This window comes from Malaclemys terrapin, chromosome 17 (assembly GCF_027887155.1).
Source record: "Malaclemys terrapin pileata isolate rMalTer1 chromosome 17, rMalTer1.hap1, whole genome shotgun sequence".
NCBI lineage: Eukaryota > Metazoa > Chordata > Testudines > Emydidae > Malaclemys > Malaclemys terrapin.
In genome coordinates this window covers 11,786,127-11,813,810 of record NC_071521.1, presented here as the reverse complement: position 1 = coordinate 11,813,810, position 27,684 = coordinate 11,786,127, and the positions used below count along the sequence as shown (strand labels likewise).

General features: G+C 51.6%; 2 protein-coding genes across 5 annotated transcripts in view; both read left to right on the top strand.

The window, feature by feature from the left end:
* The window catches only part of NCS1 (neuronal calcium sensor 1), a 113,164-nt gene extending 97,968 nt beyond the window's left edge, over nucleotides 1-15,196 (top strand). For all 4 annotated transcript variants that reach the window (XM_054007712.1, XM_054007710.1, XM_054007711.1 and 1 more), the window contains 5 exons: nucleotides 1,273-1,351; nucleotides 2,327-2,415; nucleotides 3,107-3,184; nucleotides 4,207-4,325; nucleotides 7,924-15,196. In XM_054007712.1, the coding sequence (XP_053863687.1) occupies nucleotides 1,273-1,351; nucleotides 2,327-2,415; nucleotides 3,107-3,184; nucleotides 4,207-4,305 (345 nt within the window). In that variant the 3' untranslated portion in view covers nucleotides 4,306-4,325; nucleotides 7,924-15,196. The remainder of the gene's footprint in view (nucleotides 1-1,272; nucleotides 1,352-2,326; nucleotides 2,416-3,106; nucleotides 3,185-4,206; nucleotides 4,326-7,923) is intronic.
* Nucleotides 15,197-26,519: 11,323 nt separating this feature from the next.
* Nucleotides 26,520-27,684, top strand: part of HMCN2 (hemicentin 2) — a 113,984-nt gene continuing 112,819 nt past the window's right edge. Inside the window, exon 1 of the mRNA XM_054007963.1 lies at nucleotides 26,520-26,962. Coding sequence (XP_053863938.1) covers nucleotides 26,662-26,962 — 301 coding nt within the window. The 5' untranslated portion in view covers nucleotides 26,520-26,661. The remainder of the gene's footprint in view (nucleotides 26,963-27,684) is intronic.

Genomic DNA, 27,684 nt, shown 5'->3' with positions numbered 1-27,684 from the left:
CATTTTGCATGTGGAAGAGTTCTTGCTCCCATTCAGTAATTCTCCCATTTGTTTTTCTTCTGCAGAGAATTTCATGGGTGGGAGAGAGACCCTGTCATAAGCCCAAAACACCTGACTCCCCCATCCCTCAGCTGCAGTTTGTTCTGCAGGCTGCCAGGACTTGTTAAAGTTGGGGCGGGGGGGAAGAGGACTCTAACTTTGTACATGTTTACCCCACCCCCTGACATCCCTCTCCTCTGGTCACGAAGGGTATGTCTCCAGTGCACCCTGAGCCCGGGTCGGCGGGACCTGGGCTTGTGGACTTGGTGTTTCCCTGCCCGCACTTGAGTGTCCCACTGCATTGTTAGCCTGGGTTTACGATTGTCAGACCCGGGTCTCACAGCCGTGGGAACGTGTCCATGTGGCACTATGCCAGCCTTCTCATGGGTCTGCGGCTTGGGCTGCATCCACACTGCAAAAGGACAGGGCTTAGACGTGAGTCATGGCAGGACACAGGCTCTGACACTCCTTCCCCTCCCGCAGGGTCCTGGGCACTTGCTGACCCGAGTCAGACTGATTGGTGTGTGGACAGAAGTGGGGCTTGGGCTCAAACCTGAGTTAGAGCCTGGCCTTAGTGCACAGTGTAGACATTCCCAAAGTTACACCGAATGTAGACTGCCTGGGCCTGTTCCCCACTGTCTTCGTTTACAGACACGCAAAGCAGCTGTAAAACGCTCTAAGATCAGAATGGTACAAGGCAATAGCCGTTGAGACTGTTACATGCCCACTGATGGCAGCGTAACTTGCACCATATCTCCTCTGGATTTGGCCCTGGGATTGGAACTCACAGCAGAGAAGGGCTCAGTGAAACTCCGCTCAGAGAAATGGAGTTGCTCCACCAGTCGGGATACGAGAGAGCTGCTCCCCGTCCACAGAATCAGGTGCCTGACAGTGGAGTTTGGTGCCCAGCATTCTGCCCTCTCTCTTACCAGCTGATTATTCCCCAAGCACCAAGAGTAACTGGACCTGTTACTCTACTGGACCATAGCTGTGGACAGGGGTCACCTGAGCAAGATCGAGTGATGGAGCCCCAGAGCAGGAATGCAGTTAACCCCGCTTGTGTCACCACCGTGAATCAGCAGCGCGGTGTCTGAATGGAACTGGCCTGTTTGGGACTCCACATGTGTTTGCATGCACAATTCGTAGGCACGGGCACACACGTGTAGCCATACAAACCTCGGCCCATGTGCTTTTGACGTGTATATCACTCCAGATCTCTCTTTCCCTTCTCAGGATGGGAGGATCGAGTTTTCGGAATTCATCCAGGCGCTGTCAGTCACTTCCCGAGGGACCCTGGATGAGAAACTGCGGTGTAAGTCCTCAGCTCAGTTTGAAACCAGGAACTGCGTCTCTCTGTCTGTCCCCCCACTTCCGCCCTTGAGCCCAGAATGGGTCCAGAATAGCAAGAGGCAGCCATGCAGTGAGCATCTGCCCAAGCAGGGGAGAGCTCTGGAGAGGGGTCTCACTGGGTATGTCTAACCTGCAGCCGGGAGCGAGGCTCCAGCCGGCCCACAGACTGGGGCTAGGGGGGCTCCCACTCGCAATCTAAGAATAGCTGCGTGGGCGTTGCTTGAACGCTGTGGCTCGGGCTGGAGTTGGGGCTCTCAAGCCCCGGCACCATTCTGTGGAGTCCGAGGCGGAACGTCACAGCAATGCCCACACGGCCCGTTTCCATGCGCTAGGGCGAGCTCCGCTAACACAGAGCTGGGGGGACGCTCACGTCCAGTTGCAGTGTAGAGTCTGTTACGCCAGGGCTCTGTCTTGGGATCTCATTGCAGGCGTTCACCTCGTACAGCCCTAATTAAAACAGGGAGACACTCGCCGGGGTGCAGGAAGGGAGGCTCCCAGAGGAGAGAGCTGGGCGCTAACTTACTGTGTGTGCATTAAGGTGCTTAGGAAACCTGGCGGACTGACAGCCCTGCAGAACCGGGGCCTCTCTTTATCCACAGCACAGGTCCAGTGCAGACAGCAGCAAGGCAGGGCTCCCCCTCGCTGCCCCACTATTCTGCCCCTGCCCGCAACTTGAAGATCCTGGCCTGGGGCGTGGGGGCCAATCAGTCTCCAGGACCCATTCAGTTCTTGGCCTCTGAGCTGAGACTGGCCGGGGAGTGCCAGTGATGTCTGTGCCCTGGGAAGTGGTCCCCAGGAGATGGCTTGTTCCTGGCACAGACAGGCCACTAAGAGCCGTCAGACTCTGCTGCCGGCCCAACCTGCGTTCACACTGGGTGCTGCCTGCCCACTGGCGCCCGGCACTTCCTCAGTAATTCAGTGTCACTCTTGGTTTCAGGGGCGTTTAAACTGTACGACTTGGACAACGATGGTTACATCACGAGGAACGAGATGCTGGACATCGTAGACGCTATTTATCAGATGGTGGTGAGTGTCCGGGGGAGGGGGAGAGGATGCTGGGGGAGAATGCTCCGCAGTCCCACTTGCATTCAGATCCAAGCAGCAGATTCTGATGCAGTCCCCAGGAGTGCAGCAGGCCTGTCCGGGAGTCAAATTAGCATGGCTCCAACGGGCAGAGTGAGGCAGGACGTGGGTAGCCCCTGCGGCAGGTCACCCCCCCTGCTTTTGTGGATATGGTGGAGGGGGTTGAGGTGGGGAAGAGCAGGACAGCCTCCTGGATAACTCCTCCCCCTAGAGAGCAGAGTGCAGCAGAGGTGGCTTCCGACCTGAGGTTCCTGTCGTGAGCCTGTGACCCCCATCAGCATCACTTGGCTGCACAGCCGGCTGTGGGAGGCTTGTGTTCCCTCCCCACCTCCCGAGACTGCTGCAGCCCCAGGTCCCAGTGCTGCTCCAAGTGGGGGCAGGGATCGGATCTGGCCCTTCGCTAGGCGTCTCCTGTGACTGGGATGCACGTGAGGTCGGCTGCGGCGGAGAGAGCAGGCTTTCTGCAGAGCGGATGGAGCCGCCCAGAACTGGCCCGAGGGAGCTCAGCTCTAGACCGGGGCATTCTTCACCTAATGCACAGAGAGATGAGACGCAGAGACCCCCCAGCACCGAGGATGCAGCCCGGCCACAAGCAGTAAATGTGCGTAAGTTACGCTCTCTCTTGTCCCTACAGGGAAATACGGTAGAGCTTCCAGAAGAGGAAAACACACCTGAGAAGAGAGTGGATCGGATTTTCGCTATGATGGACAAGGTGAGACTCGATGGCAACTCTTGTGTGTTTTCTTCTCACCTCTAGGGGGCGGCGGCTGTCACAAGCCCCGCTCCTCCATCTCCCAGAGTGGGTCCCCCATGAAACCCACCGGCCTGTAGTCGTCTCCTCTCCCTGTGAACACAAAATCTCGCCTATGCAGCCTGCTCAAAGCTTCTGCAGGGCTGGTGGGAGCCCCAGCTACTCAGGGCCTCTCGTCATCGGGTGTGACACGGCGCCACATTTGTCATTGAACCATCTAGACTAGCCCAGTGGAGGGGATGTTTGCTGTACAGTTTCTTCTGCTTCCCGCTTCCCCCCTGCGCGTGAGCGTGGATTCTTGACCCCAGGCTGGCCTGACCAGGTGTGGAGGTGACGGGTGATCTCATTTCAATGCACGGCTGATTCAGCAGAGGGCTTAAACCCTAGTGGAGACTTAAAGCAAAGCCTGGGCTTGGGCACTTGGCTGAATCCGCCTCTGGCAGGCTGGCACTTTGGGCTGGACTCCGCCTTGCTGGGCTAGAGCGGTGTCACGCCCAGGGGTGAAGTGGGATTTGCCCAGGTGCCTTTCTGTCACCGCCTGCTCTGGGGGAAGGGCAGCCTTTGTTTCTACTGGAGGGCCAGAGGAGGCTGCCGAGTGGACCAGCGTAACTATCCCCTTAGCCGTAACCCCTCCCCAACCAGGGTGGCCAACTTTCCAGGTCTACTCTTGCCCACCTGCCCAGTGAGGGCTGCAAGGGCCAGTGGGGCAGCGCCAGAGGAATGAGGGGCCCTTCGAATCCACTCCTCAACATGCACACAAGGCAGTAGAGAATTGGGGGAGATATCAGGGATGGGGCAGAGTCAAGCGGGGCCGGGTCCAAATCTATCTGAATTTCCTTGGAGTTTGGGGTGAGGGCTTTGGCTCAAAGCTGTCTCTCTTTAATACCAAGCACAGATTGTTCCTCTGGGTCCAGGGCATTTCAATAAAACAATTACTTGCAACATATTGGCCATCACCAGCTCTCACGGCCATTGCTTTTCAGAATGCCGACGGGAAGCTAACGCTGCAGGAGTTCCAGGAAGGCTCCAAAGCCGACCCATCCATCGTACAGGCCCTGTCCCTCTATGACGGACTCGTATAGTCCTGGGATCCCAAGCTGAGGTAAGCCGAGCAAGGTGGCAGTGCTGGGGATCTCTGTTTATTGTAAGCAGAACTGGTGGTGCTGCCTAGACTTACGGTTGCCGGACACGGCCTATTTTCAGTTGCTTATAACTTTGCCAAACTCTAACTGTTTGAGCTAATATTTTCTGTGCTGCGTGTTTGCCTCATGCTGAACTTTTGAGGGAGGGGGGGAAGTTTCAGTTGAAACAGCTCAGCCATTTCCTAGAACGATGCTAGGAAAAAATACGTTATATTGCCCGTATTAAAAATAGTCTTGCAACTGTTTAATTGAAAAGGCCTAGCGCCCCCATGCTTTGGAGAAAGAGCTTGAAATTTGGCAGGTGGGTGGCCTTTATGTCAGGAATGTGCCTTGGCCACCCCCCGTTAAAATCCACCCAAATATGGTCACATTATAAACCTTTGAAAAAAATCTCTGCTTCCACATGCACAGTAGAGACTTGTTAGAGTTTGGCAGCTAAAGTCTCCAAAGATTCCATCTTTACTGAGCACGCTCCAGCCTCTCACAGCTCTTATGTGGTGACTAGACTGTGTAGGTGCCATTCCTTACGGTTGCCTGACACTGCACATTTTCAGTTGCTTCGAACTTTTCCAGGAATTGATCAGGGGTTGCAGGGACTAAGCAGGACTTTCCTTACATAAGAGCGGCCATATTGGGTCAGACCAATGGTCCACCTAGCCCAGTATCCTGTCTTCCGACAAAAACAACAAGCAGTACGGTGGCACCTTAAAGACTAACACATTTATTTCGGCATAAGCTTTCGTGGGTAAAAAACCTCACTTCTTCAGATGCATGGAGCATGTCTTCTGACAGTGGCTAATGCCAGATGCTTCCAAGGGAATGAACAGAACAGGGCAATCATTAAGTAATTGGACTGTCATCCAGTCCCAGCATCTGGGACAATTGCTCCTCATGGTGCTGGGGTCTGTTGTGGTGCCGGGCCCAGGAACTGAGAGTGGGCAGACAGTCTCTTCTGTGCTGTCAATGCTAGAACATAAGAACGGCCATACTGGGTCAGACCAATGGTCCATCTAGCCCAGTGTCCTGTATGCTGACAGTGACTGGTGCCAGATGCTTCAATGGGAATGAATGGAACAGGGTAATTTCAAGTGATCCATCCCCTATCATCCAGTCCTAGCCTCTGGTAACTGGAGGTTTCAGGGCACCTTGAGCATGGGGTTGTGTCCCTACCCATCTTGGCTAAGAGCCATTGATGGATCTATCCTCCATGAACTTACTAATTCTTTTGTGAACCCAGTTATACTTTTGCACTTCACAGCATCCCCTGGCAATGAGTTCCATAGGTTGACTGTGAGTTGTGTGGAGAAGTACTCCCCTATGTTTGGGCCTAAGTAACATGGAGCAGCAGGAGGAAGCAGCCACATTAGAATGCAGAGAGGTGAGGAACAGGGAGGAGGGCACAGGAGCCAGGAGGTAAGGGAAAGCAGAGGAAGAAGTGGACAGTGCAGTCGGGGCTATTCCTCAAGGGCTATTCCTCAAGCATTGTGAGGTGCCCCAGGGATGAGTGGTCTCTGTCAGGGAAAGTTTGGCAGCGTCCAGAGAGTGGAATGAGCTGGACCAAAGCCAAGGAGGTCACCCCGGTGTCCCTGTCAGGATGGTGCTGGGATTCCAGACAGGGGCTCAGAGGAACCTCCTCCAGCACATCTCAGTTCTCTTTGGCTGTGGAATAGTACCCTGAAGATTTGAGCATCCTAGCACTTAGAGACCATGCTAATAGCCCTAGATAAACCCCAGACATCACTTGGGACTTTGAAACTAGGCTGGGGTAAAGTTTGGGGAATGCACTGGAAGGAGCATGCCTGTGCTGCCAGGAAGATGGGGCAGATATGAGGTCCAAGGTCTCCTCCATCTCTGACCCTCACAATTCCATAATTCAAGCCGCACGCTGATGCAGCGTGAGGGTCGAGCAAAACCTGTGGTGGGTTCGTTTTATTTTTGTACCCCTTTACCAGGCTGGTTCTTATTTTGCCACATCTGGGGTGGGTGGGGAGAGGGCTCAGACCCAGGGCTAGTCCCTACACCCAGATTTGAGAAGGGGTCTCCAAGAAATGATGCTGAATTCAGCCCATCTCTGCATAACATGCCCTCTTTCTTGCTGCTTTTCAAGCAGGGGCATGTTATTGGAATGGGGTGACCGGCACTAATTCGATTGGCGGGAGCTGCAGATGCTGCCTTCCCTGCGCAATATGTTCTCCTCTGAGCCCTAACTCTGCCTCTTTCCATCTGGGCTTGGCTGTTTTTAAGGCGGTATGTAGCAAACTCTAGTGGTGAACATGCACAAAGGAAAATGCCATATTGTCAGAAGGGAGCTAGTCGGGAATGCAGGGCAAGCTCCAATGGGGGCCCGGTGGGGCCCTGAGCTCAGCAGCAGGCACCTGGCGTAGGGAAAGCTGCTCTTCAGGGCTTTGTGTGCAGTGGTGCAAAGAAGAAAGTAAGCTGGAGAAGCCAGAGGCTGGAAGGGAGGAGAAGACAAACTCTTTAGTGAGTTACTGGGGGACGAGCGGTGGTTAGACTTGGATCTAGTTGGTTCCAAACTCCCCTCTTGGGAGCTTTATAATTCTTACCACCCGATGGGGGAGTCGATTCCTTCCTACAACCTTGGGGGACAATCGCAAACACGCTTTCTGATTTTCAGGCATCCACAAGGACTGTTGTACCCGATGATACAGTAAAACCTGCCTCGCTGTAAAGGATTTTAAACCAGCAGGGTCCGTGGTGTGACTCACCCGGTAGCCGCGATGGAAGAGCCCCAGAGGCAGTTTGCAAAATCTGGGGATTGGGGAAGGTGCTCGTGTGCTAAGCATCGGTAGCACAACTGGCAGGGTGTAATATTGAATAGCCCCTGCTCATCAATATTCTGCAGCATTAATCATATGGGTTATTATTGAATTTTATCTGTGTATTGTGGGAACACACAGGGGCTGCACAGATGCAGCCCTTGCCCCAAAGAGCGCACATTAAGAAATGTCTCCGAAATATTGAATTACAACAGAAAAGTGGGGGTGAGAACCATCAACACTTTCACCCAGAAATTCCTCCGTCTCCCCCTTGGAATTCTTCAGATTTCATAACTTGGATGATGTTTCCCATTTTTGAAATTTTAAGCCCCCAGAAATGGGGGGGGGGATTTCAAAAGGAGGCAGCAGATTTCCCCCCGTTTACCCAACCAACTCAACATTGCCAACAGCAAGCTTTCAGAAACTGGCGAGGTGCTAATAAACCAAGAGATTTAAAAAAATAATAAACTTTAGGTTCTGGCGTTGGAGCCTTGGATGTGTGTGGGGGAGTGTCATATTTCCAAACTTTTCTCCACAGCCAGGATGGCAAGAAACATCCTTTCTATTTTCAGTCAAAGCATAGAATAGAGTCTCACAAGAATCACCTGACTCCAGGAGCTGGGTCCTTAAGAAAAAAAAAAAAAAAGATGGCAGGACTTGGGATAAAATGATACGAGTTGGCAAGACTGACTTATCAATAAATTTCTTCTTATCTCTAGTTTTGTTGATTTAAACACAGGTTGACTTGCTTTCTCCTCTTCCTCCCCAACTTCTCTTTCAGTTGCCTGGGGGAAGATTCTTTCTGTGCCATCAGACCACCTCAGTAAAGAAGCTTGCCTGTCCCTCTCCAGCCTTCCTTTATGTTACACGAACAAGGGAGGCGCTTGAAGTGTGAGGTCATCCCCCGCACCCACTCTGCACTCTGAATTAACCGTGTCCATTTGCCAACTTCCGCTTTCTCAACAACAACAATAACAACAACAAAAAAAGGGAAAAAAAGAAGAAAAAAGAAAGGAAAAAAATAGAAAAAGAAAAAACAGTGAATTTTTCAGCTTCTGGGGGTGGAAGGGATCATGCATCGCTGTGTGGAGACCCCTCCCGCCTCTTGCTTTTACTTAGTAGATTTTTTTTTTGGAACAGACTAAAAACACTAAATATTTTACATTGTTTTCATAGAAAAGCGCAGCATGAAAAAGGAGCCAAAAGGTACTGCTGAGGTCTTGGAGCGGGCGGCTGCTGCACGCCGTCCGAGTGCTTGATCACCATCGGCTTCTGCTTTATCGGCGGGGGGGGGGGACGAGGGGATGGACGATAAAAGGCAATTGGAAATGAAAGTTCCACATCCCCTGCGTTTCCAGCAGCAGCCCAGCCGGCGTCGCTAGGGAGATCTGTATAGTTTTTGTGATACAGTATTGTGCTTTTTTTTTTTTTTTTGGATGGAAAAAGTGAGGCTTTTGTGACTATGCCTCTCTCTGTTATCGATATCTTTATTTATTTGTTGTAACCGTTGCTGCTGTGTTTAGTCTTTCGTGTGTTGAAACACCTAGGTGATAAAAGTTGCAAGGTTTACACACTATGGCAGGGGGAGGGAGCCTGCTATTGCAATTAAGCCAAAAATATTCTCCCCCCACCCCCGCCCATATACTGTGCTTTGTCGGCTGGTTGATGTTTTACGGGGGATAATCTAACCCCCTTCTCCTTATTCCCATACCTCTAGTCCCTGCACCCTGCCCTCCCTCCTTCCTTCTCTTTAGAAACTCAGCTACTACCCCTGACAAATCCCCAGGCTTGGACTGAACGCTCTCCTCCCCTCAACAAGCTGTATTTCTGTTGCCCTTATGCATTCATTTTGCCATCTTGCCTTTGTGTAAAGCAGAATGATGAAATATACAGTATCCAGACATTTTTCTGCATGAAAAGTATTAATGGGGCCAATATTGTTTGAGCTTTAAAATGACCCTTCTTTTTGGAAAATCCTGGGACTGTCGTGTATCTGTCTTGCGGGGCGGATGGGGAGTTAAAAAAATGGAACTGTATTAAGGCCTTGCTAAGCCTCCAGGAGGTTGGGAGCCTGGAGTCCCTGTGGGCTGAGAACAGAGATGGCTGGTTGATTGTACAGTGTAATGTTTTTGAAAAGAACCAGCAGGTCAGTGGAGCTTAGGAGAGTTGTCTAAGCAAACTACAATTCATAGCTGTTTAAGGCAAAACCCAAAGCCTTGACGCTGTCCAGAGCTACTTGACGCTGTCCAGGGGTGTCTCCTGTCCAGAGTGCTGCTTAGTGTCCTGGAGAAGGAAGAATGGCTGTAGCCTCTTAGCGTTTTGCCACGTTTGCGCTCGTTTGATAGTTTTAAAGTGCTCCTGAGTTTTGCTCTTCGGGCCATGCATTGAGAGAAGGCTTGTTCAGTGGGTCACATCCATTCCTACGGCGCCCAGTTTGGGTCACAAAGATGGACCTGAGCTTTGATAAACAGGAAAACAATCAACAAAACAAATCCGGCTTTGCCCCTTCCCCCATTTCTGCTTGGTCTATCTCCACCTTTGGGCGAAATGGAATAGCAGAATAGACGCACAGTAGCAAACGCACCCAAGACTAGGGCAGGCATTTGAACGGAAAGCCTCCTGCAGGTTTCCCTAGGCAGGTTTGTGCGGTGCCTGTACACACACAGTGCACCATGAACATCAGAGACCTTTGCCTTTCCACCCGCGTTTTTGGTCATGCACCCAGAGGTTGGTGCATTCCCCTGTTGTGCTAGCTAACCGCAGTGTTTCTAAGGCTCTGATCACCATGGGATCCAAACACCAAGCATTGTTCTGCTTCAGACTGTGTGTAACAAGAACAGCTGCAGAGTAATGGATTGGGAGGCAGGAGGAAGAATCTGCTCTTGGGTTCTCCCAGGCAGTACTTGAAACCTCTCAGGGGAAACCTGTGAAAAGGGCAGTGACTCCATCTTTCAGAGCCGAAATTGCTTTTTCTGTATATAAATCCCAGCCACTGTGCCAAGCACTGCTTCCCCTTCCTTCCTTCCTCTCCCACCATATCCCTACAGTGTAACCAGTGCAAGCTGTGCTTTGCCAGAGATGATATACAGCCCAGGTGACCCAGATTTGGCACTCAAATGCCTGCAGGGTGGTGAATGTGGGTGCCTCTTTGCACAGGGGCAGATATCCATAGGAGGGGTGTCTCCTGTCTCCGTAGTCGGGCAGACTTCGAGATCGTCCACACACCAGAGCTACATAGATTTGAAACATGAACTCCGGCTCCAAAAACAGCTGACTTCAGTCGCTGGAACTAAAGAAGAGATGTCCATTAGCTGTCACCAGCATTAAGGCTTCTCTTCTGCGTAGACTGCGTTAGGGGCGATATGGGGACACACAGTCGAGTAAGGTCTGATTCCGTCCAGCCGTGATACATTTGCACTAGCTTGTACATAACACTGGCTTTCTTCCAGTACTTTGCATTCCATGTTCAGTCCTCCATGTGTCACAGAGCACAGATGTTTTAGGATGGCAACTGCCCCTCAATCCCTGCTTGCTATTGCAGGTTATGGCGATACCCGGGTCGTGGAAACATAAGAGCTTTTGGCCTATCACAAGCTGTGGAAACCAGGAAGGCTTTTCTCCACAGTCTGTGTCCTCTCTTTACCGCCACGCAGTTACGGTGGAAGTTCTCCGAATCTTGTTCCAGAAGAAAGAAGAGTGAGCTGGTATTGTAACTTTCTAGAGCGCAGCCTGTTTTCTTTTTTTTTTTTTTTGGCGTGAAACGAGAGGGGAGTGCTCTACCCGCACACTCATCAGTGTAAGCAACTGCATCTGCCCTGCATTTTGCATTTAATACCCCAGTACCTTTTCTTTGGGTGGGGCTGGAAGTTATTTCTCATTGTGTGGTTATAATGATGTCCTTCATCCTTCCCAGCGAGGTCACCCACGCTTTCCAGAGCAATATTTTCAGCAACTGGGTCACAAATGCAGCTGGTATAAATCACTCCACTGACTTCCAGGGAGCAACTCTGATCGACAGCAGCTTGAGGACGGATCCCTGATGTGTGGGCAGCATTGGGTGGGAGGCCTCCTGGCCCACAGAACACCAAGCCCAAAGGCCTGGGCTGTGATCAACACTTCGGAGCTGTCTGCAGTCGCCTCAGCCAACCCAAGGTCCAACCAGCAAAGCAAGGATTTTAAACAGCAGAGGTGGCCGGGGCGGAGAATTAACTCCAGGCGAACTGTACATGTCAATTTTGGCTCCAAGTCTGGAATTTTCAAATCCCATTAGTACCTAACTCCGAAATCCCATCCCTAGTGCAGAGTGGCCATCTATCTACGGTGGCTATTTATTCCCCAGCACTGGTAAAGAACTCTTGTCTTGTCCTACAGCTGCGTTCCATTTGTAACAATCACACAGAGCACTCAAACATCCCATCTATATCGTTCTTAAGGACCATCCCCTTCCACATGTTTCTCTCACTGGTATCGGCAAAGCACAAAGTGTGGGAAGTAGCATGATCTATTTGGTTGCTTGTTAAGCTGAGCTGCCAGAGCTTGATTTGTGTGCACATCCATCTTGCGTACGTCCAAGCAGAACTTGGTCAGCATGCTGCGTAACAGACCTAGCTCCAGATCTAGCTTGAGGGCTTGGGGATGACTCATGCATTAGCAGGTCAAGAGAGAGAGATTTTGGGGGGAGAACCACAAAACTGCGTATTTTTGTTCCCCTCAAAGGCACCAGTCATGCAGTGAGGCCGGAGACCGTCCACTGGTGGGTTGCGAATCCCATGGAGTGCGTAGCTTGACTTGAAAATGTGGTAGGAATGTCCGTTTCCCCTCTTGTTCCATTCACCAGGTAGGCTGGATAGTCTGGATCGGCTCTACTATAACTGATTCCTCCAGATAGAGGCCTCAAGCCAGAAAAGCACATGCTTACGTCCACCTTTATTCAGGAAATCACTTAAGCATGTGCTTAAATTTTCATTCCTAAATAGAGATGAGTCCCTGGATTGGGGCTTGAATGATTTCTGTCATTACTTAAAATAATAACCAGCCTCTTCAATGACTCCTGATCCTGAAAGCCCCATGGGTGGAATGTTCTGAAACCAACATGGTTCCACTAGGAAATGATCCTGTATGAGACGATACATATTGTTCAGAAATAGCATCAAGACACTGCAGTTCTGTATGGTGAGAGGTTTTGTCTTGGGGCTACTGTGGTATTGCTTTGTAAGGAGGGACCCATTGACTGTGACACTTCTTGAGGAGACTTGATCAACCTTAGGAGAACTCACCAAGCAACTGCTGCATTTTATGGCAGGACAAATTCTGACCTCATAGGGCCTGATCCTGATCCCACTAAACTCAATGGACCAGATCTTCAGCTGGTGTAGAGTCAGTGGCTCCGTTGGTTTTGATGGAGCTATGTCCGTTTTATACCAGCTGAGGTCTGGCCCAGTGGGACTTTTGCATTGACTTCAAGAGGAGCAGGACCATAATATGAATCTGTAGAGCCATTGCAATAGGGTTTTGAAGGTGTCGGAGGGCCCTGAGCTTTTCCTGGGTGCTGCTGGCTCTTTTGGAAAGCTTGGCTTAAAATAAAGGAAGCGAGACAAGGAATTGAACTCCTTTACCATGTTCTCTTTAAGGGCACACAAGTTTTTACACCCAAGAGCCAGGCCTCTCTCCCTTTGCAGCTGGGAGTTGGCTGGCTTCTGCTTTTCCCTACAATCTGATATGTTACAGGGATGGATGGGTGAAGAATGGAACATACCATCCCGGTCATGCCAAGGGAAACTCAATTCCCCTGCTGCTTTGTGGCCAGAATGCTCTCGTTTTTTGGTAGCTCTCTGCGGTGCCGCCTGGCTCACCATTTCTTCCCCTCCAGGCTGGTCCCTTTCTGATACCAACTGGCGTTTAAGGTGAATGTGACACTTCTGTAACTTCCCTGGCTGATAAATAACTAACTGCACAAAGGTTATAACAATAGCCAGGCAAGTGTGAATGTATTTGTTCTGGCACTTTCCTCGGAAAGGCTTTTAAGTTTGGCAGAGGCTTTTCACCTTCCAGTTCATTGTATGAAGGAGCCACCGTATGTCAAGGATCATTGGTCCAGCTCACACAGAACTATTTTTTAACAAATAGATTGTCTTTGCCAGATTTTCAGTAGCAGCAGCCGTCTCTAGCTCGGCCGCAGTTAACAACCCCTGGTCTGGGAGCTGCAGAGAGCCCTGGTAACGCACTCTCGAGGAAGCAAGGAATCTCAGGTGTCAGCGAAACGCTTTTATTTAACTATCGGCAACATGGGGGTGCTACTGGATTCAGTGTCTTACTCGGAGAAGCCCCAAGCTCTTTCCATTCCCATGTCTCTCTCTCTAGCTTACTTCCAGGAGCGCCGCCAGCTTTTTTGGCGCCCTAGGCGGTGGAAGGTCCCGCCCCCAAAATGCTGCCCCCGACATAGGCTGCGGAAGGTCCCGCCCCCAAAATGCTGCCCCGACAGAGGCGGCGGAAGGTCCCGCCCCTGAAATGCCGCCCCCGACAGTGGCGGCGGAAGGTTCCGCCCCCGAAATATCGACGGCAACCGGGGCGGCCGAAGCTCCAGCCACCGTGGTCGCCGCCCCCCAAATGTTAGCGCCCTAGGCAACCACCGAGGTCGCCTAATGGGTTGCGCCGGCCCTGCTTATTTCCTGTGAGCTCCTAAAAGGCCCAAAAGATGGTAGTGGGCCCCACTGACACGCACCGCTAAGGGAGTAAGCGGAACGGAGCCTTCGGCCTCTCTGCCCTGTTAGAAAGAGTAGGAAAGAAAGCTGTGTTTGTCAGGGCGAGTGGGTCGAGATGGGGCGGGAAAGAAGTGTTGGGTTTGAGCTCACGAGGCCTTCAACTGGTAGGGAGCGTGGAAGAGAAACGTACCGCACAGCAACACCCAGGCTCTGGCTGATTCCAGTCCTTCCCCTAGAGCTGTACCTGAGGTCTTCGCCACAGCCCTGCCTGACCGCCAGTGAAAGATGACTTCTGCTTGGCAATTTTTGCTGACCCTCTGGGTGGTCGTCAACTGCTGCCTTCAGGACGGTGCAGTCCCCTAGCCCAGCGTCACTGTCAGACCCTCTATTCTTTTAATATTTGCAAATTAAAAACGGAAGAGTTTTTGAGTGAATAAAAAGCTTTGGTTGATTAATAAAGAGCCTGTTGAATCTTCTCTTTTGTAACAGTGTAAGTTTTCCCTTATGGACAGGCAAGTCCGTTGCTGGAGCCAGACGTTACCTGCAGGGCTGTTTGAGAACTCAGCAATGGAGTATTTTCTCCCTGAGGGGCAGCATGTTCCAGTGGGGAGGGTACGGGACTGGAACTGGTGAGACCTGGGTGCTAGTCGTGCTTCAACTCTTGACTCACCGAGTGGCTTTGGGCAAGTCACGTAGGCCAAACATTTCAAACGTGGCCAATGATTTTGAGAGCCTGACTTTGAGATGCCTTCAGCCTTGTTTTCAGAAGTGCTGAGCATCCACCCCTCCAGCAGAAAGCCACGGGAACTGCAGCTTCTCAGCACCCCTGAAAATAAGTCAGAAGGCATCTCACCTGAGAAAACGGCCTTAACCTCTCTGTGCCTCAGTTTTCCCATCTGTAAAATGGGGTTGACACCTACCCAGTCTTGTAAAGTGCTTTGAGATCTACATACAAAAATGCTGTCGGAGCGCTAAGTATTATGTGACTATTATTTATTATTAGTGAATTGATTTTGCACGGTCTCCAGAAAATGAAACACAAAGGAACCATGAGTAACGGGGAAATCACTTCCTCCTGGTTTTGGAATATTCAGTTTATTTCACCAAGACATTACCTTTTTAAAAAATATCTGGGTCATTATTAAAAAACAACCACGGCAACTGATGTATTTGTTTTTGTGATGTTTTCTGCACAACATTTCCCGAAATGTTCCTGGACTAAAGAGAGAAGAGTGGTGCAGCTGTGACATTTGAAAAAACAACCAGTAATGGAGTCAAAGGTGCATGGCCAGCCTCTAATAACTTGTTATCTGTCACTGTCAGTGTTGCATAGATTAAAATGCGGGATCTGTACTTTCCTTTTCTTTTGTTTTATTTTTCTGTTTGTGTGATGACTGTTGCCGTTTTATATCACCTTTCCCTGTAGCTCTGGGTCTTGCCTGGGCTTAGCTGTTTCCTCCAGAAGGGAAAAAAAAAAAGCGATTTTGGGGGTGAAGTCAGACCGGCGGGTCCCCTGACCAATAATAATAAGTTTCCATCATACAAGACAGAAGGAGAGGGAGACGTGAAGGTTTTTGCCTCTTGACTAGTCATTTAATGCTAATGATCTGTGCACAGGCAAAAGCAGCTATATACAACTATTCCCTTGTGAGGGGTTATCGCCAAACTTGTGATTTCGTTTCTGATGGCCTTTGAGAAGTGTTTTACTGCTGGGCCACTATTCCACAAACCTCCCGTGGGCCATATTCTGAACGGGGCTCAGTACTTGCATTGAGCTTCATTGGAAGGTGCAGCCACTCAGGGTCTGGCCCTGCCTTTTCGACAGGTAGAACCGACGTCCGGGCGGGCTGGTCTTGAGGGCATGGCATCCTGCAGTTTGTTAATCAGTTGAAGAAGCAGAGGACAAAGAAATGGGCCCAACCCTCTGCTGATTTAAATGGGTGAAGCTGCATTGGCGTCAGTGGAATTGCACCCATTTATGCCAGAGGAGAATTTGGTCCAGGGCAGAAAACGAGTAGCGCTCCCGTTCCATGGACCCGCCTGTCAGATGAAATGTTTCAACGTGAGAGCAGGGCAAGGAGAGTTGGCTGGTTGCCCATTGCCTTCGGCAGGTTGAGTTCACCCTGGAATGTCTGTGAGCAAATCTGCACTGATGCAAACTGTGTTTTTCCCTGCATGTCACCTGGGTGGAGAGTAAGGATATAGCTTAGATCCTAGACCCCGGGAAAACTGCCTTCCCATTGCTGTGTGATGCAGCTTTCAACTCCCAGTAGTCCATGAGACATTCAAAGCTGCCATCTACACAGAGATTCAGAATTCGATAGGTGCCACCATAGATACACCTGGGTCATTGTGATAGCATCTGGGACTGGGGGACCAGCTAGCCAGCCACTGGATAAGGAGTAAAGCAGTGTGTGGATTGCAAAGCACAGTGCAGGACCAACAGAACAGAGAGCAGTAGCCTGGGGTGAGGCCTGAGCTGTGAGCGGATAATTGTCTCTTAAAGAGATCCACAGAAGGCAAACGGGCAGAACCACTTGGTCTAGTTAGGAAAGGTCAAATCTGGGGGAGGCGCAATTAGCAGGTAAAAGCAGAGTGACCTGCAGGGTGAAGAAGGATTGATTGGCGTCTGTTTCCTTGTCGGCCCCCGCTCTGCTCTGCAGGAATTGTCCATTCTCTCCCTCCCTGCTGCTGAGGAAATCAAAAGTCCCAAGTCCTTTTGATTTCTTTTTTCAAAGTCGGTTTTAGCAGTGGGGCAGGGAATTAGTTTTCGCACGTAGGTTGGTTTTAAGAAGCCGGTTATAACCTGCGTCCGCCTGAGCTGGCTACACAAATGACCCTAGAGCAGTGACTGCTTCAATCTTTGCCTGCTGAGTTTTCCTACCTAGTAGTGAGGATGTTACAAGGCAAGGGGGCAGGCAGAGAGGGGGCCTGCAGAGGTGATTTGCACACAGAGACGTTAGTCAAACGAAGCCAAAGTCTTGCTTGGATTATTGCTTTACTTCTCCATCTGGGCAGGAGCCGTAAGGAAATCCCTTTACTGATTGCAGTGAAGGTGAAATTCACCCCAGTGCCCAGGGCTCCCGCAAGGCACTTAAAGGTCTTTAGGCTTGATTTCAATGGAGTTAGGAGCTTAAATACCATTGAGGGTCTGGGCCTTGGGGTCTTTATGTGGGGTTAAAGTGATGAATAAGGTCTTGCCTGGGCCTTCCACAGTGGGATGGATTTCACCCTTAAGAGACTGTCATTGTGTGAGTGTTAGGGCATTTTTGAGGACCAGATTCTGCCCCATTGAAGCTTTGCCATTGATTTCAGAGACGACCAGATCCAGCCCCACCTGGACAGAGCAAAGCTTCCATTTCCTTCTCTCTCTCTCTGTTCCTAAGAGCGTCCGTCTGCCCCTCACTCTGTGTCCTCACCGGCAATCAGCTGAGCCCTTGGCTAAGAAACAACAGCTTCTGCAAAGAGCCCCATTTGTAAAGCCCAGGCGCTGTCTGTGTGTCTGTGCTGGTGTCCAGGGCCGTTTTTTTCTTACCCCACCCCCGGCCCCGCCTCAGCTCCGCCCCTTCCCCAAATCCCCAGCCCTGCCTCCTCCCGCCAGGCTCTCAAACCTGGGAGGGAGGGTGAGCAGCGGCCGCTCGGGATCTCCCCCTCCCTCCCAGGTTTGAGAGCCTGGGAGGGAGGGCGAGCAGCGGCGCGCGAATCAGCTGTTTCGCGCACCGTGGCGCGTGAGCGGCAGCAGCGGAGGTGAGCTAGGGAGGCCGGGGCACATTTTTAGGGGCGGCATTCTGGCGCCGGCCATGCCGCCCCTAAAAATGTGCCGCCCCAAGCACCAGCTTGTTTTGCTGGTGCCTAGAGCCGGCCCTGCTGGTGTCACTCCCTTCGGTTTGGATTACATGCCCCTAATTGCCTTGTCTTTAATCTTGAGATCAATTCAAGAGCAAAACAAACCCCCCACAAAACCCCAGAACATTGTGACAGTCGAAATAAAAGCTTAATGACAGTAACAAAGTGCACGTGGTCCGTGGTGCACTGCAAAGCCGGGTACGTGAACTATGGAGAGATTCTCTACCTAGGAACATACGCGCTGTACACATACGAACAACAGACTAAAGAGGAAGGCGTGAACTGGCCCCACTGAAGTCAATGGGGTTGTCTGGTTCCCAGGGGTGATTCAGGGGAGCGGTGCGGCTTCGTGCGGTGGAAGACGCTTTGTTGCTGAAGGAGCCTGGAAGACTGCTGGGAACTGGCCATCTCCAGGGAGGAACGTTCCGGCTCTTTACACAGCGAGATGAAGGATGGAACATGGTGAGAGGACCTGGTTTGCAACACCCGCTTTGAGGAAACCCCTTTGGGACGTGAAAGGACAGGTAAAGGCAACCCCACGAACCCTCCCAAAGGGCAAAGCAGGGTGGTTTGTGTAGCACAAGCCCCACAGGCACCGACTTTTCATTGTGCCGGGGGGGCTCGACCCCTGGTTTTGCCCCGCCTCCACCCCTTCCATCAATGCCACACGCCCACCCCTGCTCCACCCCCACCGTGCCTCTTCCCACCCTGTTTCGCCCCCTCCCCTGAGCACGCCGCAGCCTCACTCCTCCCCCTTCCCCCCCCAGACTCCTGCATGCCATGAAACAGCTGATTGCAGTGGGCGGGAGGTGCAGGGAGGGAGGGGGAAGCACTGATTGGCAGGGCCTGCTGGCAAGCGGGAAGCACTGGGGGGAGGGGGCGGTGCTGATAGGGGGGCTGCTGTTTTTTCCCCAGGGGCGCTTCAGCCCCGGAGCACTCACGATGTCCCCGCCTATGACAAGCCCAACACAAAGTTTTCCAGGACAATGAGCTAAACATCAGGCCATAGATGGCGCCAGATGTCCGAGGAAGTGAGCCTCTCCAGATGAGAAACATACACTGCTTATATATGACAGGCCATTGGTCTCTCCAGGCTGGGGACTTGACCATGTGCTTGGCAGTACATTTGGGTGCGGGCAGCCATATTAGGTCCGTAGAGAGGCCCTAAAATAATGAGTTCCTGTAAATTCTCCCCATTCATACGTTAATCAGGCTGGTGGCTCATCCAGCTGCATCTGTTTCTTTCTGGACCTTGTGCTCAAACTCCTTTGACATCACCTGGCTCCTGGGTTGCCAACTCTCTATTTGCAGAACACCAAACACCCTTGCCCCGCCCCCTGCCATGCCCCTTTTCCGAGGCCACGCCCCCACTCACACCATCCCCCTCCCTCTGTCACTCGCTCATTTTCACCCGGCTGGGGCAGGGGGTTGAGGTGTGGGGGGAGGGTGGTGGTGAGGCTCCAGCTGTGGGTATGGGTTCCAGGGTGGGGCCAGATTTTGGGGTGTAGGAGGGGGCTCCGGGGTGGGGCAGGGGGTTGGGGTGCAGGAGGAGGTACGGGCTTTTGGCGGCGCTTACTTCAGGCGGCTCCCAGAAAGCTGCTGGCATCTCCCTCCGGCTCCTAAGCGGAGGCGCGACCAAGTGTCTCTGCGCACTGTTCGTGCCTACAGGCACTGCCCCCTCAGCTCCCATTGGCCGCGGTTCCTGGCCAATGGGAGCAGGTGAGCTGGCGCTGGGGGCGGGGGCAGCACGCAGAACCCCTGAGGCCGTCCCTCCGCCTAGGAGACAGAGGGAGATGCTGGCAGCTTCCTGGGAGTCGCGCGGAGCCTGGTAGGGAGCCTCCTGCACCGCCAACTGGACTTTTAACGGCCCAGTCAGTGGTGCTGACCGGAGCCACCAGGCTCCCTTTTCTACCGGAATTTCTGGTAAAAAACCGGACACCTGGCAACCCTAGGCTCCTCCCATTCCTTTGGTCTGATTGGGCGGCACCATAACCTTGAATCTCCAGTGGGTTCTTTTGCTGGTTTCCTCACCACAACTGCTGGGGAAAGCCTGTAACCCGAAGGTTTTTAGTGTTCCCTTCAGGGGTTCCTCTCCAGCCTTTACCTCTCGAGGCCTGCACGCGGGGGCCGGGACCACACGTTTGACGCCCAGGCTGTATATGTGGGTGTAACAAGCACGGGGGCTCCTCACTGAGCCTTCGCTGCCCACCAATGGCCGCTAACCGCTCAAGGAACGAGTTAGTTCACGTCTCCAAAATGAGGCGGGCACAAACTCGTTCCAGGCAGGAATGTGGCATTTACATTCTCAGCCTGAAGAAAATTGAGGCTGGAGAGGGGGTGGGGGGGTTTGCTGTGGTTTTTATTTTATTTTAATCCTGTTATTCTTCTTCTACTTTTCATATGGTCCTGTAAGAGTAATGCTGGGGCCCCTCTCTCACCCACCGAGTGTACCCTGCCCATGTGCTGGGGGTCATGCTCTGTGCCCCTTCCACCCCTCTGTGGATGGAGATGGAGACGGAGACACAATGGCTTTTGCCCACCAGGCTCCTTTTGTTTCACAGATGACCCTGAAGGGGCATCAGATGGGGGTAATGCTTTGTCAAACAGGCCTAGAAGAGAAAGGAGCTAGTTCATCTCCAGCCCCCTGAGCCACCCACTGCCTAATTGTTTTGGGTGGCACATCACTCTGCCCTAGCCCCACTGACGCCATTCGTGATGTGCGGCGTGATTCAATGTCAGTACGGGTCTCGCTAGCTGGCCCTTTAGTTGCTCTTCTCTGGACTTCCTCCCATTTAGCCCACAAACCAATGCAGCGTTTCAGGGGCTTATGTCCATATTCAGACTGACACTGTGCTGCTTTGTATCTGTGCTGTGAACTCAGGCCCCGGGGATTCGGGGTGCTAGGCATTAAGAGACAGACACAATTATTTCAGTTAGGGCGATGCTTTACTCCTGCTGAGTAACCTGCAGAGTGGAGAGTCCCGATGTATTTGTTAATACAACTCACCATCATGTCGCTGCAGATTTGATATCCCAGCAGTGACAAAAAGCATCTCCCTGCCAGTATTTTTCCAACCACCAAAAAGTCCGCAGCGGTGCCCTTACAAGGCTGAATACTACCCTGCAGCCATTCCACCTACCTGCCAAAGCAAAATCCCCTGGGCACCTTAAAGCCTCCAACTAATACACCTGCCTGCAGAATTCAGTTCAGCTCCACTTACAACCTGGCAGGGCCACCAGCTGGGGAGGCCTGGTGAGATCCACGCTCAAGAAATGGACTGAGACAGATGCTCTTGTCCGGTTTGGTGAGGCCAGCGGAGTACAGGTGGGAGTTATGCCGTCATCTTTCACGTGTGGATTAGATAAATTCGCTGGCCATGTATGCAAGACATTGTGCTCAGGCATGTGGCAGTGTGGCCGTGGCCTGGCCTCCCTTCTGACCAGAGACCAATTGGCAGACTGATATACTGTGTTTAGGTTAGAAGGCCCTTTGGCAGGGCCCCTTGGCAGGCTTTGGAGTTGATTTGAATGGTTGCCGTTTTCCTGTGTGCTTCCATTGGTCATGGTCTGGTGGTTAAAGCACGGGGCTGGCAATTCTACCATGTCTCTAATGCAGGCTGTTTGTGTGCCTCCATACCCCCGCCCCCCGTGTAAAATGGGGGACAGTGGTGTCATGGGGCTACATTCAGGAATGTTTGCAGAAGCGCCCGGGATGGAGTGGGACAGGGGCTGCCCGGGGCTTGCCAGCTTGTAGTCCACTGATGATTGTTTATATTCTTTCATGCTGGTGCTCTTAGCTTCTGCTCCATGTTCCTGGTGTCCAGCCCAAGATCCTTCCACACATCCTCCACCCAACCTTAATGCTTCTCTTCCAGCTCCTCTTCCTAGGATGAGCAGGTAACAGTCGACCATGTCTTATCCATTTTTTCCCCATGGTAGCTGTTCTTTGCCAAGATAGCTTCTAATCTGCCCCATATGCTCTGGCCTTTTCTTACTTCCCATTGCACTGAGCGTGAGTGCAGCCTTTTCACTCCATACTCCTTCCCCATCTTGTTCCACTCTCCAGCCATTGTTTCCTGGAATCCCTGTGCTTAGCATGTGCACTAAAGTGCTGTCATTCTCGATTTGGCCTGCAACTGATGATGATGTTTGAGTTTAATGTCTTGTAATTGTATCTTCCAGATCTAATTGCACTTTCCCCATCCCTCCTCTCCTCCCGCTTCCCCCCCTCTTCAACCATTATATCTGTTTGAGCATGGATAAATAGAGAAGGGGCCACTGGGCTGCATGCATGGATTATGCTTTTAACATCCTACGAAATTGCTTTTGCAATTTCCATCTGCCAAGTGTTCTGGAAATAAGCCCTGAAAGTCTTGTGCAAACCCTTTGGTGCAGCACATCTCGATTTCTTTTCTATCATAACAATGTGACTAATTCTTGTTGGGCGTCCAGAGGAGATGGCTTAGTGGCGCAGGCTTCAGGCTTTACACAACTAGGCTGTCTACACTGAAACCTCGCACTATTCCAGCTCCATTTCTGGGAGCCCCAGTGCAGACCGGCCACTGGCATTTCTACCACATTGTCCAACACTATTCAGGTGTGGAAGTGTCATAGAAGACAGCACGGTCAGAGGATAAAGCACTCAATTATGGGACAGGGCACAGGGGTTTTATCCCTCCATTACTGACTCACTATGTCACCGTGGGCAAGTCACTACCTCTCTCTGCCCCACCAACCGTTGTCATGTCTAATCAGATTGTAAATTCCGTCTCTCACTACGTATATTGTCACCCCTCCGTTCTGCAGAGTGGTAGCTGATGTCTAGGTGCTTCAGAAGGAGAAATTAGTGTAAACTGTTTTCTTTATTCTCTATACACTGGTCCTGGAACAGAGGTGGTCACAAACGGCATGCAGCCAATTCTCTCGTTCAGTAAGCTCAGCCCATGCAACAACACCCTGTTCCTCAGAAGAACTCTGCCCCAAGAACGGACTCTACTTAGATTAAGGCAGAGAACAAACTTCCCTGCTGCCTGCTGCAGCTCCCCGAAAGAATTTGCATCACAAAACTGACAGCAATGGAGCTCTTCTTCAGACTGAACGGCGCTTGCATGCTAAGAAAAATGACTTGTAAGACTATGTGTAACAGTGCCACCTGCCGACTCCTGCCATCCCAGTATTGCAATGCCTAGCACAAAGGGGCACAGGCTGCGCCTCTGGGTGCTATTGTAATATAAACAATGAATAATAAGAAAACGCCAGTTCCCTATCTACATTAGCAATGGGGGCTTTGCACTGTGATGCAGCACTGACGGGAGGTTTCCTGCCAATGGTTAATGTAGCTAAAACCACATAACTCCTGCAAGCACAGGGTCACATCTCACTGGAGTTGACTGCATTCTTCCCAGGTACATAAACGGAGTTCCCTGCAGTGTGCTGGGGAGCGAAGGGGACCTTTCAGATGAGACCAGGACAATAGAGGTTCTTTATAGTCACCGAGGAGGGATTTTTCAAAAGCGCCTAACTCTGCTCCCGCTGGAAGCACTGGTAAAGCTCTCATTGATGTCAAAGGGAACAGAGTTACGCCAATGCCGAGCACTTTGGAAAATCTCACCCTGCAGATCCTACAGCACTTCTAACCCAAGCCGAGGTTTGCCCTGGTGTCGCCGGCAGGTAACAAAGTGAGCACAGACAGCATGGAAGTAGGGTCTCTGTGCACCCCTTTCCTCCTGAGAGAGAGGGAGCCGCTCCTGGGCACAGCCCAAAGCTGGGGCTCTGCTGAAAAGAAGCAGTCGCGAGTTGAACTCGCTCCCAACAGGGAGGGAGGTGAACAAGCAAAGGGTCTGTGACCCAGGGGCCTGCATTGCCCTCAGACCCCTGGCTAATGTGGATTTTACATGCCCTGGGCAGCTGTGGCTACAAACCAGTTTACTTTCCAAGTAAGTACAAATGCCCTGGGAAGGGAATGAACTCCTGGGCTTTGATTTCTCAGGCCCTGCCACCTCCCTTCGGTGGTTCCAGCAGAACTGGAAATGCCTGCACGCGGCTGGGACCTCTTTAGGAGTTTGGGCTTGATTCCCTTTTACTCTGTCCTCCTCCCAGGCCCTTTTCAGAATGGAAAGACGGCTGCATGCATGGTGACACTTCCCTTGCGTGAATCCCCTCGCCTGGCTAGTTCTGCTCTTCGACTACCCCCAGTAGGGGACCTGAGAGCAGAACAATCCTGCTCGGTTGAAAAAGATGTTTATTAATAAAAGGAAAAAGAGCCAGGTCAGGTGTGTCTGGAATTGCTCTCCTGAAGGGCTCCAGCTGGGCTAGGAAGTAAAAAGTTGCTCAGTAGCAATAGATAAGGTAATTACAGGGAATTAGCCTCCCAAGCATTTTTGGAAGGTGATTGATAGAAAACAACCCAACGAAATACCAGGCAGCCTCTTAAGGCACCGGACCAGCCAGCTGCCCCACATGCAGCAGGTTCAGACACAAGCGTTTCTGTGACTAGGTCTTCTAGAGTAAAAAAATACAATTGGGTGGAGTCCGTTGTCACGGGGTCCTCTTCAAATTCCTCCAGTGTCCATCTGGGAAGCGCAACCGCTGCAATGCATCAGATGTTCACCTGCTGGTGTGGTTACAGCCTCCTGCAGCTCATCTAGTCCATATCCCCCAGCTCATTCTCCTGGCCCTGCTAACTGAAGAGGAGACCAACCGCCCAGCTGCTGCATCCCTGTGCAGGAGGGCAACACCTCTTGCTGTTGCTTTGCAGACAATATTCTGATGTGTGACGTGGGTAGATGAAGGCAGGTTGGAGCCGGTTTGTGGGTGGAGCAGTAAATTTAGACAGAAGCACCCAGCTGACTGCTGGTGGCTGACTTGGGGGCGATACTGAGTGGAAAGAACAAAGGAGCAGTTCCCACCTGGAAGCGTCTGTCCAAGAAGCTGCCATGCCATTTCGCTGCAGCTGGGACCTTTATGAAGCCCTGCCTGTGAACATTAACGCTGGCGGTGTCCCAGGGCTCCCATTTGTTTCTTTAAAGACTCTTTTTCCAAGATTGATGTTACCATAGATCTCTCCCTTCTTGTTTTCTTCCGTGTTTCCTTGGTACGATATGCTGCTTCAGGAACTGGTGACTGGGAAATTAAACATCTCCTCTAATAAACCAAAAGGACGGGGAGGGCTCCCTGCTGCAGCCTGCTACGCTGAGGTCTTGTCTACATACACAGTTGCATGGGCTGAACTTGTGATTTGAAAATGGTTTAGTTAAACCTGCACAGAAAGCTGTTTGGACACTCTTACTTCGGTTTAAATCGGGGTTATTTTGGTTTAGTTTAAATAGATTAGGGACAGGATTAAGCTAAAATGAAATCCACTACTTTTAGACCAAAATGAGTGTGCACTGAGGGGTTTGCACCAGTTTCATTGAGTGGCTGCAGGTTTGTGTGTAGACAAGGCCTATGATTCTGATCTGACATTGCTCTGTTACTCGGATGCCACTCTGTGCGAGTCTGTTGGGTTGCACTGACAGAACTCGGATCAGAATTGGGCCCCGAGAATGAGAAAATGGAGAGAGGCTTTCATGAGCCTGGCTGCAAAGCACAAAGAGAGGCACTGAATGAACTGCTTGGGGCTCTCTCCTCCCTGCCTTGCCTTTTCCCCTACTGGCCTTAGCAAATGATTGACCCCTGAATCCCCTTTCTTAAGGAACGGACTGAGCAACAGCTAGGAGTCCTTGTGGCACCATAGAGACTAACAAATTGGACTCCTGGTTGTTTTTGCTGAGACAGACTAACCCGCCTACCACTCTGAAACCTGAGCAACAGCTGAGTGTCTTATTTAGGTGGCCCAGATAAGATCTGGAAGAGCTCAGTGGCTTATCTGTAAGGGGAGCCAAAAATCTTGCCCACAGGGTCCTTCATCTTCCAAACCCCCACCCCCTGATTATTTGTTCCCTGGCTTTAAATAATCCATAACTTCACAGACAAGGAATGCATTTCCCACCCCACCCCTTGCTCTACATTTCTCTGTGTTTGCATTACCATTTGCAAGCTATTCACTGTGGGCTGCAGCTTGGAGGCTGGTGGGGTGGCTTTCTCCTGCACCCCCCTTCCCAGGCCAGGCACGTCTAAGTCACCCTATGGGCCTTTCTAGTTGTGAGGCTGTGTCTGCCATTTGTGCTGAGAAACCAGCCGGCCTCCTCAAGCCGCACCAGAGATCTGCCCTGCTCTGTGTTTTCAGGGGAAAGCGCCTGGTGTGCTTGGAGTTGCCTCACCGCTGCTCCCTTTACATCTCAACGAACATCCAGCTGTTCTCTCCTCCTGTACATCTTTCAGTCTTGGCCTGGTTTCCCCACATCCATTCAGCTGCTTGCCCCGTGTCCTCCTCTGACCCCCTGTAGCATTCAGCCTGCGTCTGCTGGCTTGAGAGGGGAGTGTTTGAGTGGTGGTGGGGAGAGGAACAGGCTAGTATTTCAGTGAATAATGTGGGCTTTAGGACCTGCTTCCAATCGCCCCTTCCTCCAGCTCCCACCCACCGCCTCACCAGGGGAGTTGCTCAGAAAGTGCTTTTCTTCTCCCTTGCAGAAGTTGAACTTTGGAGGCTTTTCCTTCATGCAGCTGTTGGTGGCCGCACTTCTTCCAAGGGCTGGTCTTGTCTTGTCCCTCCCCAAAGAGGGCACCTTCTAGCAAAGGGACGTTAGCCCAGCAGCAGTGGCAGCTGGTTGATTTGTTTCAGGGCCTGTCTGGGAGCAGCCAGGAATGAATGGGGAGCTGTGTCTGCAGCTGGGGGCTCTCCTCTGCTCCTCTAGAAGTAGCTAAGGAAAAGGCAGTCTGATTTCTCTGCGTGCGATCGTTCTGGCCCTGGGAGGAGGAGAGTTGTGGGGAGATTCTCAGCTCTTTTGGGAGAGTGGGGGAGGACGAACTGGAGAAGGAGCATTTTGCACGAAGGAAGCCGAGGAAGGAATCTCGCAGAGGTTTGGGGGGCCATGTCTCCAGGCAGTAGCAGGAGCAGAGGGGTTGCCTGTCTCTGTGCGTTGAAAGACTCCCAAGCCATGCATCACAGAGCAGGGCTCCTTCTGGGGCTTTGGCTGCTACTGGCCTCTGGCCTTGGAGAGCCCGTCCCTGGTTCTGGAGGGGTCACCTTGGCCTTTGTCTTTGATGTCACGGGCTCCATGTACGATGACCTGGTGCAGGTGATGGATGGAGCATCCCGGATCTTGGAGCGGACACTCAGCAGGAGCACAAAAGCCATTAGCAACTATGCGCTGATCCCCTTTCATGACCCAGGTAAGGCGGTTCCGCTTCACGCTAATCCTGTTGAGAACAATGCATTGCGCTGACCCAGGACCCATGGTTCTGGTCCAGACAAAGTGCTGCATTGCATTCAGCCAGAATCAATTATTCTGCTCCAATATGAAAAATGCTACGAAATGTGGGACCCATTTGCACAGGACATTGCCTTGCACTAATTTAGGGCCATTGATTCCAGTCATACTGAACCCATTTCACTCTGGGGACTAGGTTCTGGTCCCGTAAAAGGCCTGGTTCCCTTAACCCTGGCTCAGTACGAAAACAAACAGAGCTGCATTTAGTAAGGATCAAAGTCCCCCACCCTTTCAAGGCAACTTTATCCTGCCCTATTGTCCCCCTTCTGATCCTCAGCTTGTCAGCCTTGTTAGGCACAGGGAAAGCTGGGAGGTAAACACTCCAAACACAGCCAGAGCAGGGTTATGCTAATATGGCTAGAATCATTGGTACCTGACTCGCTGGTTAGAAAGTATCGGTTTAAATTTGAAAAGCATCAGTCTGACCCAGACAGCCAGGGCCTAAGATGGAAGCTGCCAATTTCCTGAAGTAATTCCAACAAGCCTCCCCAAATCTTGGGGGATTCCTGCCGCAGCTGATTCTCCTCACGTTACCATCCCATTTCGATTGCTTTAGCCTCGGGTCCTTGCTTAATTTACGGCCATGCAGCTTGGACTGCAATTTCCTCCAGTCCCGTAACTGGA